The sequence below is a fragment of the Branchiostoma lanceolatum genome, chromosome 10 (assembly GCF_035083965.1).
Source record: "Branchiostoma lanceolatum isolate klBraLanc5 chromosome 10, klBraLanc5.hap2, whole genome shotgun sequence".
In the NCBI taxonomy this organism is placed as follows: domain Eukaryota; kingdom Metazoa; phylum Chordata; class Leptocardii; order Amphioxiformes; family Branchiostomatidae; genus Branchiostoma; species Branchiostoma lanceolatum.
In genome coordinates, this window is record NC_089731.1 from 9234225 (window position 1) to 9251353 (window position 17129).

General features: G+C 42.9%; 2 protein-coding genes across 4 annotated transcripts; one reads left to right on the plus strand and one right to left on the minus strand.

Moving 5' to 3' along the window:
* Nucleotides 1-120: 120 nt before the first annotated feature.
* Nucleotides 121-3580, minus strand: LOC136443611 (G-protein coupled receptor 157-like). The gene is made up of 3 exons (XM_066440923.1): nt 2907-3580; nt 2344-2526; nt 121-1827 (listed from the first exon to the last, which is right to left on the minus strand). The coding sequence occupies exons 1-3, from the start codon at nt 3537-3539 to the stop codon at nt 1579-1581; spliced, it is 1065 nt and encodes a 354-aa protein (XP_066297020.1). The 5' UTR covers nt 3540-3580; the 3' UTR covers nt 121-1578.
* A 910-nt stretch (nt 3581-4490) lies between these two features.
* On the plus strand, nt 4491-16504 carry LOC136443612 (glyceraldehyde-3-phosphate dehydrogenase 2-like). Of its 3 annotated transcripts, none has more exons than XM_066440926.1 (11): nt 4491-4564; nt 9862-9934; nt 10878-10974; nt 11432-11538; nt 11860-11950; nt 12352-12467; nt 12836-13069; nt 13694-13772; nt 14374-14460; nt 14905-15002; nt 16077-16504. In XM_066440926.1, the coding sequence occupies exons 2-11, from the start codon at nt 9912-9914 to the stop codon at nt 16144-16146; spliced, it is 1002 nt and encodes a 333-aa protein (XP_066297023.1). In that variant the 5' UTR covers nt 4491-4564; nt 9862-9911; the 3' UTR covers nt 16147-16504. The 3 variants fall into 3 exon arrangements, with proteins under 3 accessions (XP_066297023.1, XP_066297021.1, XP_066297022.1); XM_066440924.1 differs by lacking the exon at nt 14905-15002 and adding an exon at nt 15436-15533 and having other exon boundaries at nt 4499-4564; XM_066440925.1 differs by lacking the exon at nt 14905-15002 and adding an exon at nt 15436-15533 and having other exon boundaries at nt 4550-4573.
* Nucleotides 16505-17129: the final 625 nt, after the last annotated feature.

Sequence of the window (17129 nt, forward strand, 5' to 3'; positions counted from 1 at the left end):
AGGCAAGAAATGTTTCTCATCAGTCCGGTAGTTGTATTATAAGGAGTCATTGTGTCCAATGTGAGACATGTTATTGCTGTATCCTGTTGAAGTTAGCAAAAACAATGCTTAAACAAAGGCTTTTAAAATTGAGAAGTTTATTGCAAACTCTTGCCCACAGGCTAATTGCAGGTACATGTAACTTAAAAAGGACGGCCAGACAGTGGGGAACAGTATAGCATGTGACTAAGATGTTGAATAGAATGACGAAAAAGATTATACAAATCTGAAAATGTCAAGAGTATTATTGCTTGGTGATATCTTTATCAAGCCAGAAACATGTTGAAATGTGCTCCAGAATTCATTTTGAAAGGTACATTGTTTTTAGGAAAGTTGACAAAAAAAATACAGTCTCAACATGAAAATGAAACATATTGGTATAAAATATCACTGCCTGAACCTACTACATGCTAAACATACTAATTATCATTCTATGCTAGTGCATTAGTCTGGATCATTCTATGATCTAAATATCAGGAAGAAAATTTATTGCCGTGATTGGAATTACAGTAACAGTCATTATATTCTGAACAGCTGGTTATCAACTCACTGCAGATTATATGGACAGAAGACTTGCAAAAGGCACAGAGATTAAGATCCATAACAGGCTACATACAGGTTTGCTTTTTCCATAAGTTCTGCTTCCAAAGAAGTGTGCTTCCCCACATCCTTGTAATACTGTTCTGGTCACATAAATCCACATCATATTCCACAAATAAAAAACAGAATATCTTATATTACATTCACCCTACCTTTCTTAATATGCAACATTTGAACCATTTTGCAAGTAACACTATCACCAGTCAAGAATAAATGGCTATCTAGTACCAATAACAGTTTCAGTAACCTTCATGTACATGTAGTAATCCTTCCATTATTACACAAAAATGCTTACAAGGAATAGCAACTACATGTAGATGCACTCTAACATGTACATGATACAGATGCAACTACATGTAGATGCCCTCTAACATGTACATGATACAGATGCAACTACATGTAGATGCCCTCTAACATGTACATGATACAGATGCAACTACATATAGATACCCTCTAACATATGCATGTACATGATACAGATGCAACTACATGTAGATTAGGGGTGGATACCGGTTCGCTGGACCTGATTTGGACCTTTATAACATCCAAGAACCGAGTCCAAAAAACATGAAAGCTACCAAAAACCTGAGTCCAAAAAAAACTGAGGAAAGTACAAATTTATTTTCTAGTTTGTTTAATAAAAAGTGTTCTGAGCCTCCCCTTTGACAAAAAAGGCATTTAAAATAAGTGCAACATTCAAATATCAAACACTGGTTTATTTTGAAAGTCTTCTCACCAAGAAACTTTTATAGTTGTGCGTGTCAGTATCAATTCTCTATGCTTTATTTTATTGCTTAATATTGTTCTAATAAAACAAAACATCAACTGGACAGGATCAGGTCCAGGTTCAGGTCCGGACCTGAACCTAAATATCTGGACCTAAACTTGGACTTGGACCTTATCAAGCCGAACCGGTATCCACCCCTACTGTAGATGCTTTCAATAACTAGAGTGGTTCTCAGTGAGAAGTGGTTCATCCTCTCTGTTGACACTTCCATTGGTCTCGATCTGAAGTACATATTTGGGCCCCAGCAGCTTCAGCCTCAGGAAAGAGCAGCAGGCAGCCCCCTGGCAGCTGCAACAGGAACTGCAAGATGGCATTCTGGGTAGCAGCTTGTTTCGAATCTTCTCTGTGCATAGGCAGAACAGGATACAGTTGGCCCCACCCTGAAAGGTGTTTCCAATGCCCTGCAGTACAATTTAAATACCATAGATTACTAACAAAGTTTTCATGAGGCATATCATTATCATAAACCATAGTGTTACCTTTGATTGATAATAGAATACTGCAATGTAAGGACATTTTTTTAAAGTTTTAGGTGTATTACTTATTATTGAATGCTCAGTGTGGAAAAATAGCATGTTTGATACAATGGATTATTAAAAATTTGTCATTTCGTGGCCATGTGTTACTATTTGTTCAAGTTGAACAGGAACAGAACAACACATATGAAATAGTAAAAGTCAGAGTAGTATAATGTTTATGAAGGTTAGACATCCAGATAAAAAGTATATAAAGACAATTCAAACTCTACAACTGGATAAAATTCAGAGATTTATTATTACATGTATTTATATATTAAATCTTCAATATTAAATTGAATTTTATCCAGTTGTAGAGTTTTTAGTCTTTATAGTCAGAGTAGTATGTATGGTCAGGCTAACAATGTGCACAGAGATCATCTGTAATAATAAGCATCTCACGTGTAGAACGAGCAGCACGGGGTTGTTGATGGCGGGAGAGCCACTCAGCGTTAGGATGAACCGTATCGTGCTCCACACCCGTAGCAGCACGAACACCAACGGGATGAATGTCAGCTTACGGTCCACCTTCACCATGGCAGCCACGGCGCTGCGCTGAAAACGATAGCAATCCTGCGTGCGACCCTGGGTGGAAAACAGTAGATTACAGAGGGTTTCAAAACATTTTGCTGGACTTCAATTTTAATGTCAGAAGGCCCCTATTCCACTGAGTGATTCACCTTGCAATGATGAGTAGTTGTTATTTTACAGATAAACAACATACAAATGTATTTGAAAAAATGTCTTTCCATGAATTCAAACTGACCTTCATGTTCTACTAGTACTAGTACAGCAACCCAGATATGGCTGAACTTCTAGAGTAAATTTTCTCAGACATCTCATCTGTATTTTGGTGTTTCTCACATGATTCTTAGTATACTGTTTCACAACTCAGTACAACACGTATGCAGGCATGTTTCACCTGTCACTCAAGTGTATGTTATCAATGTATACGCCTGCCTTACCTGTGCATAGATATGTCTCTTCATGGCTATGTACAGTGCGGGGAGGATGAAGTAAGCCAGGATTTCCCACAGCTTCCCTGTCAGCAGCATCCACAGCAAGTTGTCGGGTGTGGTCAGCTTCACCCAGCACCAACCCACCGACACCTCCGACCTGTCATATCCTAGCTTCTGCAGCCCTGCAGCGCACACCACAACCACAAGGGGGACACCCCAACTTACGATATGGAAATATTTTGTCAGGCTTCCTGCAAGCTGAGTGTCCGTCTTCACAATGGTTACGTACAAGTAGATCGCGATGGAAACAGTCCAGAAGAAAGAGCTGGTCCCCATGAAGGTGCTGACGATGCTTTGCACAATGCAGTCAACTGTGCTGTCCATGAAATCGGTGTACACTCCGTAGAAAAGAGCGACAGCCGTCCAGAAGTCCGTGAGTGAGAGAATAACAAGGAGACGGCGGGACGTGGTGCGAATGTCCTTCCATGCTAAGAAGGTCACGATGATCAAAGCTGACCCGAGGATGGAGAGGGTACATGAGGTCAAGGTTACGACCTTGATCCAGAAGGGAAGTGGTGGGATGATTACAGAGGGGGTAACGTGACCATCCCCAGCAGCAGTCTGTAGCTCCAGCTCCATTGTTAATTCCCCTATCAAATTTCTATTCTATATGTCACAAATCATCCTGAAACATCATCAAAAGAAAATTAGAAAATGTAAATTACACACACATCTCCAATTGTTTTTTTTTTCAATTAATAAGACTTCAAGCCTTCAACGTTTTAACACTCCAAAAGTTATTATTACAACTCATATTTTATCATAAACTTCCAAACATTCTTTTAAAAGTTCAACAATTTGTGTGGCATTATTCAGCATTGTTGTGATGCTGGAACAGTAACATACTAGAAGAATATTCACTAAGTAGATGCACTATTAAACTTTATGTCATGATATGATCTACTTTTCTAACTCTATTCATAATTTGTATAATTGGAGACTGTTATCACCAGGTGCAAATTAAATACACACTGAACTTCACAGACTGTCACACACACAAATAAATAGCCTCGAAAACACAACCTTCTTGAAGAATATAAAAATGTTGCCAATCTCTACGAGACAATCTCGCCTAACTCAGACATTTTCAGATCTTACATAATCATAAAACCGGAACAACGATTCAAGCTACAAAATGTATACTGTCTGCAGGGACAAATTTTATCAAGCTTCTCTAGCTGAAACTTAAGTAAAAACAAAAGAACGAAAGGCTTTGTAAACAGAGGACCTATATCCCAATGTGAAACAGCATAGCTATATTGTTAAACTCTAAAGTACCTGTTATATATTGATGCTGAAAACTTCCGCTTCTGCAAACTCAAAAGTTGCTGACCTTTCTAAAATCTCGAACCCAGGACACTCCTGTCTAGTAGAGTGACCTGGGTACGAGTGGGGTTTTAGGTCAAAGGTTGCAAAAGTTGACTGGTTATTTGCTTATGTCGTAGGTAATATTTTCTTACGAAATAACATAGAATTTTAATAGAAAGGTATGAAAATGAAGGATCTTATTTATATTTTTTTTATGTTTCGTAAAACTAGTAGGGTGAGGTCACGTGGTTTCTTGTAAACACGCATGCGCTCTCCCTCGCTGACAAGCTGCAAAGGTAAGACGTGTAACTCGAGTCTGTCCTGATTTTTGGGTCGCAAAGAAGCAATTGCAAGGTTTTTGTGGCTTGACATCTTCAAAATCTTGACGATAAGTCTTGTCTAGAAGTACAGAAGTCATTGTCATAAGCTTAAACGTTATTTGAAGGCTGTAAAAGAGTCGACCCACTACGGGAAGGTCACCCGGCGTCGGCCACTGCCCCTCATTTGCATAAATGGCTTCCCTGATCAAGTTTGATATTTATACTTTTTCTCGTGCATCTGTTCATGATTTTTCACCTCGTCAAGCTCATTGTCATCCAAAAAACCCTTATTGTGTCTGGGGTCTGTCAGATGGGTGTGATTAGTGGTGTGTTCACGTGCCGATGTGCGGGAAAAGCCGGCATGACATTGCTGAAATAGTTCCGTGCAAGCGTGCACGTACAACATGATCACGTGTGCACAGCGTGAAGTTTATGATCATGATTCTAGTATCAAAAGAGAGACCCCCCACAACATCGAAAAAACGAACAATATAACCGTCTCAATGTTAAACAGCATATTATTCTGCATAATTGAAATAAATGATCGCAATGCATTACAGCAATAGTTCAGTCTAGAATTTATTAAACAATGGTTTGCAACAAAAGTTGAGCACCATGTCTACTATGTATAATCAGTGATATATTGGAGCGAGGAGATTATATAGACATATAACCTCCTTGATTGGAGGAAGGGTGTGATAGCACAGACTTGATTTACTACAAATTATAGATAGAAGGTTTTAACACACTGCAAATGCCCTGGGTTTTATATAAAATTAACCATCACCAAAGAAGACGAAGAAGACAATGTAACTGTAAGGAAGACGTTTATATTTGTTACATGTACTGTAGCCAAATGGCATCATATGACAGAGTGAGACCACAAAACAAATGGTGATCAAAAAATATACAAGTGGCAAAGGGGTTTTGGACGCTTTCTGTCAGACATCTGTCATGAGGGATGCAACCTTCCAACATTTATATATAATTGTTCTCACTCGAAGAGACGGAGTCTGACTTGGCACTTGACATCATTTTAATCAGTTCGCAAGTGATGGTACAAAGTTCAAAGCATCACGGATGTCAACGGCCTAGTACTAACACTAGGCGGATAGATTACACAAGATCAGGACTGAAACCTGTTCAGTAACAACCTGAGATCGAGTTAGCGTGCCTGCTGGTATAAAAACTGTAACAAAACTGTAAGACGACTCAGTCAATTACTGTGAAAAGGTAACTGGCTCTGCCAGATAAAATCTACGCTAGGACAACATTAAACAGAATAACTAGCAAAAGGCATGACAGTTAAAATACTGATACGAGGTAAAATTGTGCGGTAGCACTGGGACGGGTACACATACTCTGTCCCAAGGCACAAACGTTCGACTTCACAAACATGGTGGCTCATGCCTCTCGCTGCTGTGCGATCAGTGTCGCAAAATACAATACTTGACTGAAGGCATATACGATATATACAAAGATGGAACAAAGTGGGCGTGAATCGAGCTCTGCCCGAATCTGCGAGGGACGCCTCGCGTCTGAAATTGGAACTACAGTGTTCGCACTGACTATATACATGGCTGTAAAACTCAGTCTCGTGTACATAGGTGTTGTCAGTGACGCTGTTTAAGCTCGAAACAATAGTGCAAACTTAAGTGATCTAAACTACTCACTAACACATGTGCGTAACTTACAGTGTGGCAAGAATGTGCGCTTGACTGACAGAAATTTAACAAGGTGCTAGACACTTAAAGTTCGCATGACACGAGTCTGATGTGGGGACGGCGGTGGCGTGTCAAGCTCTGAAGCCCGGATACAGTTACTCTCGAAGCTCTCATGTGCTCTCGTGTGATCTCGCGGGATCTCGCCCAGTTCTCATGTGACAATTCCATCATATGCTGCGGCGACCGTCATCATATGTGCCTAATTGTTCTCACTCGAAGAGACGGAGTCTGACTTGGCACTTGACATCATTTTAATCAGTTCGCAAGTGATGGTACAAAGTTCAAAGCATCACGGATGTCAACGGCCAGACCGAAGGCGCCAAGAAGACTCCGATGAGAGGTAAGTGTTGACCTGGCCCGTTCTACTGTCACAGGGAGAACAGGCAAGTGCGTTGGAGAATGATGTGCCGCATTGCGGCGGGAACACGCAACTGTTGGTCCACGGAAGGTCTCAGATAGAGGAGGTCGGCGTCGGACTTCCAGTCACCATGTGCTTTTCTGAGTTCGCGTGGGATGCCGGCCTCAAAGGCCAATGTGTACCCGCCTCTACGCAAGTCGTGTAGGGTGTGATGTCCCTTGGGTAGTCCGGCCTGCTGAACTAAGCGAGACAGCTCCCTGGAGAGAATCGATGCTGTCATCGGCCGGTATCTGCGGCGTGGGGTCGTTGGCAGGACGAAGGCCGGTGCATCCTGGGGTGCCGGGCACAGTTGTAGCATGTTAACGAAGGCCGCCACCGGGCAAAGTGGAGAGCCTGGAATAGCCAGTATTGGTACAATAAGGTCTCGTTCGTTGGCTTGGATAGTCTTGGACCAATTATTACGGATGAGAAGACCCTCCTCCGCGTACAAGATGTCACAGCGCCGCAGATGCTTGTTCTGCTCGAGACTCTTGGGTGAGGTCAGAACGAGGTTGGACCTTCTCAGGTATGCAAAGAATCCGATCAAAAGGGCAGTCCAGGTGGTGGCATCTTTAGGAATGGCCAGGTTTAGAAACTGTCGGACTCGAAGGAGAAACTCTGGGGTGATGGGGTGGGCTTCTTTGGGACGGTGACGCAGCAGCTTTTTCAGCCCCCGCAATGTCTGCTGGAGTTCAAAGTGTTGTAGGCTGAACTCGAAATGTCCGTGAAACTGATGAAGTAGTTTCACCGCCGAGAGGTAGTGTGCGATGGTGTCTGGTGACCTGAGGGAACGACTCAAAAACTGGGCGTAACAGGAAAGGAGATGCGCTGTGGCTGGGAAGGGCTCCTTTCCGAAGAACTGGCAGAAGGCTAAGTACGCTCGGAACTGTGTCTGATGGTTTGCTTGTGTGGAAGCTGCGAAGGCTTGTTGTTGGGAACGCAGGGTGTCCTGTTCTAACACGGCCCAGGCATCACCTGTGGTGGGTGGGGGAAGAAAACGTTAGGATGTGATGCCTGCGAGAAGGGATGGTCTACCAGGTGTGACTAAAGTTGAACCAGGTGTGTTCGACAGGTACTTCCGTCCAAGACTCGTTGGCTGTTGTCGTGCGGAACAGACGCTGGTGACTCTTATCCAGATGCCAGCGACTAAGGGCGTCGGCCAGGCTATTGGTCTCACCCGGAATGTGGTATGCCGAGAGTCCGAAGTCGTGGCGGGCTTTCAGGTAGAACAATTCCCTGGCGCAGGCCTGCATGTAGGGGTCCGTGGAACGGCCTGTGAGGATTACTTGCACCGTCGGCGAGTTGTCGCAGGCGATACGTACCATGTGGCCGGACCAAGCCTCGCCCCAAGCTTTGCAAGCCAGGATGATGGCTAGCATCTCAAGGCGATGGATGGGGTGTCCCTGCTTGGCGATCGCGGGTGGAAAGGCCGCGTGGAAGAACTGACGGTTGAAGGTACCGCCGCACCCTGTGAGGCACGCGTCGGTGGTCGGAGTGTCCGGGAGAGTGTGACGTGCCGAGTCTTTGATCAAAGAGACTCCGTTGAATTCTGGCAGGAACGTACGCCACCAGTGAACGTCCTTCTTGAATTCGCTGGGGAGGCGAGTTCGGTGGTGTTGCCGACGAAGTCCCTTCAGTGCTGCTATAATGCGCGAAAGGAAAGTTCTGCCTGGTTGGACACAAACTGAGATGAAGGACAATTTTCCCAAGAGAGTCTGTATCTCTTGCTTCGTAGCTCTCTTCTTGTTTGTCCAGGTGTCAAGTTCGCGCAGGGTGTCGGAGAGCCGCTCCTGAGTCACGCTTCTGGACATCTCTGTGGTGTCGTAACCAATTCCCAGGAATGTCATGGGCGTGTCCGGGGGTGTCGCTTTATCTGCTGACTCTTCTAAGCCAAGATGGCGGAAGGTGCGACCGAGGGCGTCGAAGGCGTGCTGAGCTTTTTCTGGGGTTTCTGCGCCGCCAAAGTCGTCAATGTAATTGACACAGTCATAACCCTGCGAGGCGTGGATGAAGGTAACTGCGTTGGTAGTCCGTTGGCACGCCATCGCAGCCGAACGTAACCCGAAGGGAAACACGGTATCAAAGTAATGGCCGCCACGCCAGGTAAAGCCTAACAGGTGGTAATCGTGCGGGTCTACCGGGAGTTGACGATAGGCACGACTCAGGTCCCTCTTGAAGAGCATGCAACCGGGACCTTTCTTCCTGATCAAGGATTCCAAGGCCTCATGACTCGGAAGGGTGAGATTAAGAGGGTCGCCTAAATATTGTTTGGGCGCGATACCGTCGTTGACCGCGGACCCTGGGGGAAAACTGAGATCCACCACTACCCGGCGATCGCCTTCGGTGCCTTTCGGGACAGTCTGGAGTGGGGACGCGATGAAGTCGCTTCCGAACGGCGGTAGCTGGAAGGGGCCCTGCGTGGCTCCATGCCCGATCTCCTTGTCGATGTCTGAAGCCCGGATACAGTTACTCTCGAAGCTCTCATGTGCTCTCGTGTGATCTCGCGGGATCTCGCCCAGTTCTCATGTGACAATTCCATCATATGCTGCGGCGACCGTCATCATATGTGCCTTTTTTGTTCAAGCAATGGTTAGGTCAAGAAGGTTAATTTATAGGATACTTTGAGTTTGGTCTGTAATTGTGCACATGTAGATTGGAGATGCATCTCACCTTGCATGGAGGAAACAGAAAATTAGAGGTTTTTGCTGATGCTTGCCTGGGTGTGACCCCTCTTACAGCTCCCTATTTGAACCAAGTGAGCCAGTACAACAGATCCCTGTTTGGCTGTAAGCGGAGTGGAAGCAAATGTTTAGCCCTAGGCAAGGACACAATGCCCTACATTATTACTAGCTGACGGAGCAGATGTGTGCAGCCCTCAAAGGGTTATTAGAGGTCATTAGCCTAGTACATGTATTACCAGTCCTGCAGCTGGTGTACGTGAACAGTGTGTAGAGGACAGTACAACCTTTTCACGTGCAGAAATTTGGCTGACTTATATATAGAATTGATTGTTACTACGTCATAAGCCTATACCTATATAAGAGCGTAGCACTGGGGTGCTTGGGACATTCTGTGATTGCTGGTCTGTTTGGCTGGTTGCACGACATTCCCAGTATTACTACTTGTAACCTAAATCCAAATTGTGTTCTCAGGTCCTGCTCTCTCTCCTTTGTTACTTCTTCCCTGAGACCACTCAGCCACCATGTCTAAGATTGGAATCAATGGGTGAGTAGAGTTTGACAGAGAAACTCTGTCTTTATATTCTGTCTTTATCTTTTTTTTTTAAGTATTGTAAGTCAACATTTTAGTGTTGTTTTTTCTCTCTGAATTTTGTTCGCTGAATGGAGTAAGGGCAACTGTATTCAGAAAGAAGTCTATTTATCCAATTGCACATGTTACATACTAATAACTACATAAAACTGTGTAGTTCAGACACACTGACCAGAAGAACCTAGCCCAATGACCTTTGATAACAGTCTATTTGTGACAGCACCAAAACTGAAACTAGAGCCTACTGTTTGACCTTTTGAAAGGAAACAATTCCTGAAGGTCAGACAATGACAGATTGAATACCCAGTATCATGGAAACAGTCGTGGCTCATAGGGTGAAGCAGCCTATCAAAACCAATTGCTGCTATAGTATACCTTGAATTTGGAACCGAAGGCATGATTTGTGGCTCATTGGTATCAAAGCTGTCTGAAAATTATTTAAACCGATTCTCTTTTAGTTGTATTGAGTTTCTGCAGATCTTTCAGCAGGTCATGACCAGAGAGTAGAGGCTGCATTTCACCTAACTTCATTTGATGGACTATTTTTGCTATTGACCATCCCGTTGTGTTCACAGACAAAAGTAGTGTGCCTGATCAAATCACACCAGGACGTTAGCATGGGTTTGCATTTAGTAATTACTGAGGTGATGAGAAAATGCACCACTGGGGGAAACCGGGGTTACCCTGCTCATTATAATTAGCAATGGATTGCCTATTAGTGAGTATTACTAACACTACTAGTATATGTAGCCTGTGTTGCATAATCTCTCGCTGTCAGAGGGCCAGGCTGATTGGGCCTCTTACCTGACCAGTGAAAGGGTTGCTAGATGTTTTATTTAGTCGGGCTTAAGTATATGTAATTGCTGATATCTTTGTCGTCCGGTTTGATCTGGTGTAGGTTTGGCCGTATTGGCCGTCTGGTGCTGCGGTCTTGCTTGGAGAAGGGCCAGACTGTGGTCGCCATTAACGACCCCTTCATCCAGCTGGACTACATGGTAAGTCCTGGGATCCCACAAAGATTCTTGTACCTGTACAGATACAATATAGTGCCAGCTGGACTACATGTTAAGTCCAGGGATCACACAAAGAGCCACATTCTTGTACCTGCACAGACACAATAAAAATGTCAATTATATAGTGTTAAGTTTGCAGCACCTAAAATTTGTGGCACAGTGAAAAACAATGCTTCGCAGATTAAGAAATGGTAGCAACTGTTGGCAGGTATGTTGAATTCATGGTTTAAAATGGACAGCGAAAACTACAAACTTAAGAATCATACTCCTACATGTAGTATGATCGCAGTATTATGTGCCTAGCAGGTGTTGTACCTATCCTGCTGTGACCTGCAGTAACAAGCTATAACAAGCTATAACAATATTCTATGTACATAAAAAACTGTCTTTGTGAAGATGTGCCGTGGTACAGTAACACTTGACCTTTGTCCCTCTCCAGGTGTACATGTTCAAGTATGACTCCACCCATGGCAAGTTCAAGGGTGAGGTCTCTGCTGAAGGCTCTGATCTGGTTGTAAACGGGAAGAAAATCAAGATCTACAATCAGTAAGTTTTACACAGTTGACCTGTTTTGCAGTTTGAAATAGAGTTGTTGAAGGATGAGGCTAGGTAGGTGTGGTCTGGAACAGTTACGCAATTATTTTGGAGGAATTGTGACTGAAACAAACCATTCACTGGTATTACCTATTAGTTATGATTATGGGAGAAAGTATCAAGTTTGCAGTGTCCAAAGGATGTCATCAAGATAATCAAATCAGTGTGGCTTTATTAATTGGTAGAAAATACCTTTTCTGTGCTAATCCTTTTTCTGCTACCTCTTCTAATTTCTTGAGAATTTTGACAGTTGTAATAAATCTCTCTGTCCAGGATGAACCCAAAAGACATCCCGTGGAAGGAAGCAGGTGCTGAGTACATCGTTGAGTCCACTGGCGTCTTTACCACCATCGCCAAGGCAAAGGTAGCTACAATTATGCATATAGAGCCCTCATACTAGTTAATTCTAGCTGTCGTCATTGCCTGATTGAGTGTGCATGTAACCCTCATACTCATAGCCAGTAATTAAGGGATTTAAACATTGTGTATAGGAGACCAAATGACTAGCAACGATTTTTGACCACAGCTGTTTATCCTAGGTTTGGTGTTTGAAAGTGACATATGGGGTCAGATGTGTTAGATCAAGTATTGCCAGTAGGAAATAATTGTTGAGGAGGGTGAATGAACAACCAGAAACAATGATTTAGATTGAGTAACCAATGGCTGACTTCCGCCATGTAACTAGTGTACCTGCTGAGTTTGCCAGGGCATTGATAGGTTAATTTTTTCTAATATTGATTGATTGATTTACTGACTGAATTTTAGGCTCACCTTGATGCTGGAGCCAGAAAGGTCATCATCTCGGCTCCCTCCGCTGATGCGCCGATGTTCGTCATGGGCGTGAATGAGGAGAAGTACGAGAAGAGCATGGACATTGTCAGGTAGGAACCATGGGATTTACAGTACAGGCTATTACTAGCTACATGGTGTCTTCTGGACGCCCTACTCTGAGGAAACAAAGAAATTTGCAGTTGCATTAAGTACAATGTAGTCCAATGTTGGTTGTTACTTTATATACTTGTTTTAAGTAGGGTTTTTATGAGTAGTAATCATGTACTTTGTTTATCTCCATGCGAAGAAAGATGTTCAAAGAAGTATGAAATTTTCAGTACTAATACTATGTAGATATGTTTCGGTTGAAAGGGCAGATGGGTGGATAGCAGGGTGAATAAGAAATTTTATAACTTTGTTTGTGAAACATGGTGCACAAGAGGTGACCTAGCAACTTGTTTTAAAAATCTGTAAACAGCAATGCGTCCTGCACCACAAACTGCCTGGCCCCGCTTGCCAAGGTCATCAATGACAAGTTTGGCATCGAGGAGGGTCTCATGACCACAGTACATGCCTACACCGCGACGCAGAAGACCGTGGACGGCCCGAGCGCGAAGGCCTGGCGTGACGGGCGTGGTGCCCACCAGAATATCATCCCAGCAAGCACTGGGGCAGCTAAGGCCGTGGGCAAGGTCATCCCAGAGCTGAACGGGTCAGTTAAATTTACAAGACTTTGAGGAGTATTATATGCAGGCTGGTTTTTGTGAACAACTTCTTTGAGTTCTGTTATTGGCAGCTACAGCATTTTTAGCACAGCGAGAAATAATTGAATTTCCCATATGTTACACTAAGGTGTAGGGGGAAAAATTTGTTTCCAGTTATGGTGCTGAAAAAATTTGCAAATTACCAATAGGGTTGATAGGCAGGGATTCCCTTTCTTTTTTTTTCTCTTTTTTAGATTTCAGCCAAAGTTAAATTTCGGCGGGGATCCAACAGATGCAGTTTAACAATGTAAAACTGAACCGCATCAGGACACTAGTATACACGGTACAAGCAAAAGTATATCAATTAACTGAAGAAATAAGTACAATGTTTCAAACAATTTCTTACATCAACTGTTCAGAACCTAAATATCTGTCAACAGGGTATGAAATAGAGGAAGACAGTAAGAAAATTTGCAAGACAAGTTAGATTCTGTTTTGAATTTTCATCACTCAGATGTTAGATAGTAATTGGTTTTTGCTAGCGGTCGACCCAGAAAAAGGGTAGGGTCAGCAGGTAACCGGAAACACAACATTTTCCTTGTCCTAACAGTAGTTTTGCTGTGATCCTACAGGAAGCTGACTGGCATGGCGTTCCGCGTGCCAGTCGCCGATGTGTCTGTGGTTGACCTGACCTGCCGACTGAAGAAGGGAGTAAGTATCAATTTACATATCATTTGACTGTAAAGCAGCATCTTACCAAAAAATTTAGGTGCGCAGAAATAGTTCTGACAACCTAAAGTAGAATGTCAACAAAATGTTTTGAAAAAAGCTACTGCCTCTCTTAAGAACTTTGATCTTAAGTTAAAAGTACATATTTTATGTAGTACATGTACATCAAACAAAGTACAACAAAGATATACAAAATGTATTGCTTTTTCTATAAATTTCAAGAATGTGTATGAAAGTGTACAATAGTACCTCTACCCTATAGCTTGCAAAAATATCTAGGTACACTGGTGCACCCACTGTCAAAATTGCCCTGATTCATAACATCTATCCATTCTTTAAAACAACTTGTCAGTCATAGTAATACGTTTATAAGCATTATTTTACTTCATTCATGATTACCTACCTCTTACCTACCTACCTACCTACCTATTATTTATATACTCCTATGCGTGTACTTTGTGTACTTCGAAACAGTCTAGCTTGATTGAACAGACTTCACAAGATCAGTAAACTGGAATGTTGAACCAAACTTAGGTGTGAAACTTCTTTTAACTTTCTAACCACTCCCCCCTTTTCCCCAAAGGCTCCCTATGATGAGATCAAGGCTGTTGTGAAGGCTGCATCTGAGTCAGGCCCACTGAAGGGATATCTGGGATACACTGACGAGGATGTAAGTTGGATTTTGACGATTCTCTCTGCCGATCCTCAAGATTGTTTTGTTTTCTGGAGGATTTTAGAGAGCATTTTATAGATTGTTTAGTCAAGTGTTCTCCAGATGTGAGGCTTTTGTATGTACACGTAGTATTATCTTTACAGTACTGTTAGTCTATCTGTGATTAGCTTTTATGTACTGAATGTGCTTTACCAGTAACTTCCACCTGATTTTTGTCTGATTTAGGCAAAAGAGTTTTATCCTAATTTTGAATGGGCTGTCACTGTCACATTTATTTTGATCTTTCTTTCCTGCTACTTCTCTCATTGTTTCATTTCTATTCTTTCTTATTCCCTACATCACCCCTCTCAATTTTCTGTTTTCCCCCCTGAATATTCCCACCTTCCTGTTGTCATCCTCCCATTCCTTCCTACTTCCTGCTCCCGTCTTCTGCTGAGCCAGGTTGTGAGCCAGGATTTCATTGGGGATGGCCGCTCCAGTATCTTTGATGCCAAAGCTGGCATTGCTCTGTCAAATAATTTTGTCAAACTGGTGACATGGTAAGGATGTGTGTGCAGGGATCTCCCTAAAGAATGGAACAGTGGGGCCCCTCCATCCTGTTCTAATCCCAGCTCCATCCTGTTGATTTTCAAAGTTAGGATATTTTGTTCAAATTTCTACCCAGCAAAGCCTGTAATTTTGCTCAAAACTGGAAATTTCAGATGTAAAGCTCAAGTTGCAGTAAATGACTTCCATTATGTCTGAAAAGGGCAAAATGCAACAGCCGCTCTCCTTTAGAGAGATGTGCGCCCCCCTCCAGACCTCCCCCCTCGCAGCACTTATCCTGTGCCTGGCACCCTCCCCCCATCCTACTCTATATTTCTAGGGAGATCCCTGGTGTGTATGTGTGAGTGTGTGTGAACCTCACTGATACAGGCGACTTTCATAAAAGCTGCCTGAGCCTGCATACTAACTTGCATGCCTGCATGCCAGGTGGTGTCTGCGGACTTCCTGGGCGACACCCACTCCAGTACCTTTGATGCCAAGGCAGGCATTGCACTGACCAACAACTTTGTCAAGCTTGTCTCTTGGTAAGTATATGTATTAGCGGGCACAGTCTCCGCATGAAAACTTTACTTGGTATTGGTAAATTATATGGTAAGGCTCAAAGTGGGGTTATTGGCCTTGCCAAGTTGTTTGTTCATCCTTTTCCTACAGTCTATCTTAAGATTTGGTTCTAAGTAGCAGAGCATTCACATATAAAGGATCTGGAGGGTCATTTCAGCTTCTTAGGTCCAATTTCACTTTGTGCTAGAACTAAAGTTGAGCCCCTTTTCAAAGTAAAGTTTCTACAGCTACCCATACCGTTTTAGTTTTTGTGAGGTTTGATATTGAAACATGGTAGGATGTTTATCCAGCCTTAGTTTCCAGGAAGAGGGGTCTTGGCTTTTAGTTCACTTTGAGTCAATGAGAACTTTTGTACTTTTGTAAAGAAGATTGTTAAGAAGGGAATAACCTGAAAACTGTAGCAACGGTGGCTCAGATGTATTTGATTGGTCATACGCTGATAGCTATTTGTAAGATTTCTGATAGTTTGTGACATGTCTGACTGTTGGTTTTCTCCGGTGCTACAGGTATGACAATGAATTCGGCTACAGCTGCCGTGTTGCTGACCTTATGCAGTACATGCAGAGCAAGGAATAGGTCACAACTGTCACCAGTGCAGCACATGACATCAGCCAGCTAATCAAGTTAAAGAATGGTGTAACTAGTGACGTTAATTTCATCTAATGAAGACATTGCCTTGCAGATAATTTGGGCCCACATATATATGTAAGGCCATAGAATTAAGAGAATGCAAAGTTGTTATCTTTTCTTGTAGACTGGTGTGAAGAAACTGTGACTTGTATAGCTAAAAGCAACAGAATATCTGGGTATGGGAGCTTTTGTAGGAGGAATCATTGTGAATGTTCAGTCTGAGACTGTCTAGAGAAACGGTTTGGTGAAGCTTGCAGTGCTGCAATGACATTTCTGTGGCTGTTTCATAAAAAGTACCACCTGACACTTTTTGAGTCTGTCGTTTCTTGTATTGCATCTTTTTATCTTTTCCTTTGGTGGCTTGGTGCGGTTTGGCTAATATTATTTATTACACATACTACTGTGTGTAATAGATAATATTATCCAATGACACAGTCTCGTAGCAAGAGTAGATTGTAATACTCTACATTTTCACTTTTATCTAGTGTTACAGTGTTACCCAACGCGTTCACTGTTTATCCAGCCATAGTTTCCAGGAAGAGAGGTCTTGGCTATTGGTTTCCTTTGAGTCAATGAGAATGGTACTTGTACATCTAACAGTGATGAAAAGTGGCGCAGTAGCAAGGAAAGCTGCCAGGGGGACCAAAATCGCCAGGCTTCTTCTGGACATTAGTACTTTACCTACCCGCTTTTCAAAAATCCTAACAATCCATCTAAAGGAGCTTGAGTTATGAGAGCTGACACACACACACCTAATGATTACCTAAAAGATACCTTCACAGAGGTAACAAACTCTCATACAGATTACTTTAAAAAATACAATTCAGGCAATTCAAATACACTTAAAGAGGAAGCCTGAACTATAAAACCGCCCAATAAATTCAGCTAACGTAAACTCCCAGGCCCCAGTCTACTTCTGAATGCCGTGG

What these genes read in the sequence shown, in the direction of transcription:
- LOC136443611 (XM_066440923.1), bottom strand. Translation starts at nt 3,539, where the DNA reads ATGGAGCTGGAGCTACAGACTGCTGCTGGGGATGGTCACGTTACCCCC. An exon ending in AGAGACATATCTATGCACAG is followed by an intron (nt 2,527 to 2,906) that starts GTAAGGCAGGCG and finishes TTTTCCACCCAG; the next exon opens with GGTCGCACGCAGGATTGCTA. An exon ending in CCGTGCTGCTCGTTCTACAC is followed by an intron (nt 1,828 to 2,343) that starts GTGAGATGCTTA and finishes ATTGTACTGCAG; the next exon opens with GGCATTGGAAACACCTTTCA.
- LOC136443612 (XM_066440926.1), top strand. Translation starts at nt 9,912, where the DNA reads ATGTCTAAGATTGGAATCAATGG. An exon ending in CCTGCCGACTGAAGAAGGGA is followed by an intron (nt 13,773 to 14,373) that starts GTAAGTATCAAT and finishes TTTTCCCCAAAG; the next exon opens with GCTCCCTATGATGAGATCAA. An exon ending in TGGGATACACTGACGAGGAT is followed by an intron (nt 14,461 to 14,904) that starts GTAAGTTGGATT and finishes CTGCTGAGCCAG; the next exon opens with GTTGTGAGCCAGGATTTCAT.